This window comes from Fonticula alba, assembly GCF_000388065.1.
Source record: "Fonticula alba strain ATCC 38817 unplaced genomic scaffold supercont2.5, whole genome shotgun sequence".
In the NCBI taxonomy this organism is placed as follows: Eukaryota; order Rotosphaerida; family Fonticulaceae; genus Fonticula; species Fonticula alba.
In genome coordinates, this window is record NW_009242975.1 from 1,375,992 (window position 1) to 1,380,304 (window position 4,313).

The 4,313-nt window shown below is 69.4% G+C and overlaps 1 protein-coding gene across 1 annotated transcript in view; it reads left to right on the top strand.

The window, feature by feature from the left end:
* H696_03480 (hypothetical protein) overlaps nt 1–4,296 on the top strand; it is an 8,099-nt gene extending 3,803 nt beyond the window's left edge. The window contains exons 4-6 of the mRNA XM_009497344.1: nt 1,082–1,879; nt 1,981–2,424; nt 2,572–4,296. Coding sequence (XP_009495619.1) covers nt 1,082–1,879; nt 1,981–2,424; nt 2,572–4,095 — 2,766 coding nt within the window. The 3' untranslated portion in view covers nt 4,096–4,296. The remainder of the gene's footprint in view (nt 1–1,081; nt 1,880–1,980; nt 2,425–2,571) is intronic.
* Nucleotides 4,297–4,313: the final 17 nt, after the last annotated feature.

The following is a 4,313-nucleotide window of genomic DNA, read 5'->3' on the forward strand; positions in this document are numbered from 1 at the left end:
CCCCCCCGGCAGCCATCATTTCCAGCATGGCTCCCCTGCCACTCTGTGGATGGCACGAGGCTCCCCAGGCCTGTTCCCCAGTCCGCGTGCCGCGGACGCGTACGGGTGTCTCGGCCCCCCTCTGCCCCGGCCCCTCCGCTCCGGCCCCTCTGCCCCCTCCGGCCCCCCGGCTCCGGCCTCCGGTCAAGGGTCCAGATTTCACCCCGCCCCCCTCCTGTGGGGCGATCCGGCCGCTGGCCATTCCAGGCCCGCCCTCGCCCCCTTGAGCCGGAGCCCCCCTACTGCACCGGGTGTGGGTGTGGAGACCCGCCGGCGTTCCGGGGCATGCCCACACAGACACCCGCAGACGCACACCCATCCCGACTGGGCTACGCCCCTGGACAACCCTGTCCCGGCCGCCCGGTTTGTCCTGTCCCTGTTATCATTTGGGGGAAGGGGAGAGGGGGCGAGCGCGTCCTGGTGCGCATGCACCCCGGTCCGGCCCCCCCGGCCCCAGCATGTGGAACAGCGCGCCCGCAGGCATGCCTCCGGCTCCAGGGCATGCAGGGGACAGAACAAGAAAGGGATACCAGGGACAGGGGGTCCCGCGTGCTGGTTCTCTCCGGAACGCGCCCCCCCCCCCCCCCCCCCCCTTGCTCGGCGGTCGTGTCTCCCCATCTGCCGCTGGAGCCCCGCTCCCTTGGCCGCCCGATCGCGCCCAGTCAAGCCCACTGCCGCCGCTACGGCCGCCGCACCAAATAGCTGGGGATTTCTGTGGCTATCTTCTTCCCACCGCGCGGTTCTCTCCCCGTGTCCCCCCAGCGCGATCTCACGCCCCCTCCTTCTACCCCAGTGTTTGTGCCTGTTTCTCCTGGCCCCCTCCGCCTCGCCGCCCCCCCCCCCATCCTCCCATCCCCCCGATGTCCCAATCCGGCCTGGCCCGGCCCGGCCCGGCCCGGCCCGACCGCCCTTCAAAGGCCGTCACACACATCCTCTCCCCGCCCGTCTGACATGTTGTTGCCCCCCTCCTTTCCCCTCCTGCCTCCCGGCGCCATCGGCCGCGCGCGCGTCCTCCTCCGGCCCTCCTTCTGCCCGCCGCCAGCCCTTTCCGACATCCGGAAGAGGCGCTCCCTCCGGCGCCGTTTCCGTCCCAACCGCCCTGCCCGCTGCTTTCCTCCCAACCACAAGTCATGCCGACGTGGCTCGACGTAACCCGCCCCCTGCCGTCAGTCGCCGCCCGTCCCTCGCCCCGTCCGAGTCCAGCCCCTTCTGCCCTCGCCTGGCCGAGTACCCCAGCAGCCTTCTCGCCCTCGGCCAGCAGCTGACCCACCCGGAGATCGACTCCTGCGAAAGCTCGGTCTCGCTGGCGGCTCCTGCCTCCTCGCTCCTCCCTTCCTCCGGATTATCATCTGGCCCCCACTGCTCGTCGGACCTTTCCTCGCTACCCTCCTACACGTCGCCCCCTTCGATCGTCGCCGGCCTCACTGCCACCCCGCCCGGGACCAGTTCCATCGGTGCCTCGGCTAGCGTTGCCGCTGTCGCTGCCGGTATTTCGGTGGTCACCTCGCAGTCGACGTCCGACCTTCCGACCAGCACCGCCACCACCACCGCCGCCGCCGCCGCCGCCGCCGCCGCCACCACCACCACTGTCGCTCCCGCCAGCACCGACATGCGCCTGCCGCCACCCCCCGCCTATCGGGATCACCACCTTGTGACTGGACCCCCGCCGGCCAATGTTGTCACCGCCCTCACCGCCGCGCACTATCTTGGCTGGTCCAACCAAATCGAGGTGCTGGATGCCCCAGTCGGCCCGGCCCAGGCGGCCCTCAGCGACAAGGCACATGCCCTGTCTTCCCTTGAGTATTCGACCGACACGCTGACATACCTGCTGAGCCGCGAGGTGCGAACGCGCCTTCTCGCCCCTTCTCGCCCCCATGCCTGAGACTCGATCCTGATCCCGCCCCCTCCATGCCCCCCCCCTCCCCCCTCCCCCCGCATCAGGACACCTACATGGCCTCGGCTGACTACATGGCACACCAGGGGGTTGTCACGCCGGCCATGCGGCGCGTCCTCATCGACTGGCTGGTCGAGGTGGCCATCGAGTACAAGCTCGGCTCAGAGGCCCTCTACCTGGCAGTCAACTACATCGACCGGTTTCTCTCCAAAATGCACGTGGCCCGGACGATCTTCCAGCTGGTTGGCATCGTCAGCCTCATGATCGCCGCCAAGATGGTCTGCGTCCGCCAGCGCATCCCCCCTCTGTCCACCTTCGTGGCCGTGTGCAATAGCATCTACGACGCGCGCGACCTTCGCGCCATGGAGCTCTGCATGATGGAAACCCTCTCCTTCGAGCTATGCGCCCCGACATGCGCCTCCTTCAATCCTCGCTTCCTGCAGATGGTCGAGCATGTCAAGGTCGATGAGGATGTCTTCAATGTCACCTGGGTGCGCATGCCGCCGGTGCTCCCTCGCCACGCCTCCCCCTTGCTCCGGCCGGATTGACTGACCTCCGCTCTTTGGGCGCCTTTCTCTCCCCCCCCCCCACCCTCCACCCTCCCTCTCTCATGCACGCGCGCACGCACGCCCGTGCAGTTCCTCACCGAGCTGGCCCTCCTGAGCTACGAAATGGTCTCCTTCCGCAAGTCCCTCGTCTCGGCCAGTGCTCTCTTCATCAGCCTGTGCGTGACATCGCGCGCCCCGCCGGCCCTGTCGTCCGAGGCCTGGGCCGCGTCCGAGGAGGGCATTGCCGCCCATGCCGCCTTGCCCCCGGCCTATTGGCACCTGCAGCACCTGCACCTGCAACAGTCCTACCATCAGTATTTGCTCCAGGTGTATGGGCAAATCTGGCCGAACTACCTGGCCGAGGCGGCCGGCTTCTCCATCTCCCAGCTGCTTCCGTGTGTGCGACTTCTGCATGCCCTCTTCATTGAGGCGTGCGGTGGGATCCCTCGGGCCCAAGTGTCCGACCTGGGGCCTGACCCCGAGGCAGCCAGCGCCGCCTCGCTGAGCAACGACCCGGAGCCGGCCCCGGCCGGTCCGGCGGCCCTCGACACCACCTCCGAGGGGCTGGACAATGCCCCGGAAGACACCGCGGCCCTCACCGCCCGGGCTGCCGGCCTGATGCCGGTCCCGGCTGCAGTGGCCTTTGCCTCGGAGGACCAGCCCATCCGGCCATCCTCGGCGGCCATTGCCGGCGGCTCCCAATGCGCTGGCGATGGTGGCAGTCCCCGGCTGCAGCCGGGGCCCGGCCGGTCTTCGGCCGCCGCCGCTGCCGCTGCCACCGCCTCCCCCATGTTGGCCGCCTGCCGGCCACCCCTGAGTCCGATTTCGCTGCCCCCCTCTTCCGAGCATCTGGCCCGCGCGAATGCCATCGGAGTCGATGCCCCTGGCCCTGGCGCCGCCCCCGCGGCCGGTGCCGGCCATGCATACACTGCCCCTCAGGCGGCTGACCAGCCCTGGACCGTGGTCACCGCGTCCCCTTCCGTCGGGCCGGTCCCCGCTTCCGGCCCTGCCCCTCGGCCTGAGACTCCAGGCGCTGATGATGGGGGCGATGCCTCTCCCCGGGCGCCGGCGCCCGCGGGTCAATCCGCCTCGCCCCCGGCGCCGCTTCCCCCGGCGCCGCTGCTATCGCAATCGGCCATCGTGCAGAAGTTCAAGCCCTGCATCGATCGCCGAGTCAGCCTGCGCCCGCTGTACCTGGCCGAGCTTCCCTGGTTCGACTGGGTGATGCCTGATCCATCCCCTCAGCATGGCCATGCCCCGCAGCCAATGCCGCAGTCGCAACCCCAGTCGCAGCACTCACAGCCACAGCCGCAGTCTCCTGCTCAACAGCCGGCTTCGGCTCCTCGGCCACCGATGAGACTCCGCCCAATCCCGAGCCCGGTGCCCCACTCCCAGGCCTTCCACCAGGAGGCGGCTGGCAACCTCCTCAATGGGGGCCAGCGTCCGAAGCGCTCGGCCACCATGGCCGCTTTCATCCCGGAGGAAGGCACCATTCCTCCCCGCCACGCTCTGACCGTGGCTGCTGCTGCTGCCGTCGCCGTCGCCGCCGTCACCGACGATTTACACAAGCGCCGCCGTTTGGATCGGCCCCACTCGGCTCAGCCGACCCAGTAACTGGGCATCCGGCCGTCCCACCGGCATTTGCCTCTCCGTCCCCCCCCCCCTCCCGTGACATTCTCCCCTCGCCAGGAGATGGCAGGTGGGGAGGGGGTTCAACCGCTTAAACAGTTTTCCCCCAAGCGGCGCCCCCTTCCCCTCCCTCACCACTCGTCTGCGTCGAAGAAAAAAGAAAAAAGAGAAGAGGAGGCCAAAAAGCGCCACCCCCCCCCCCC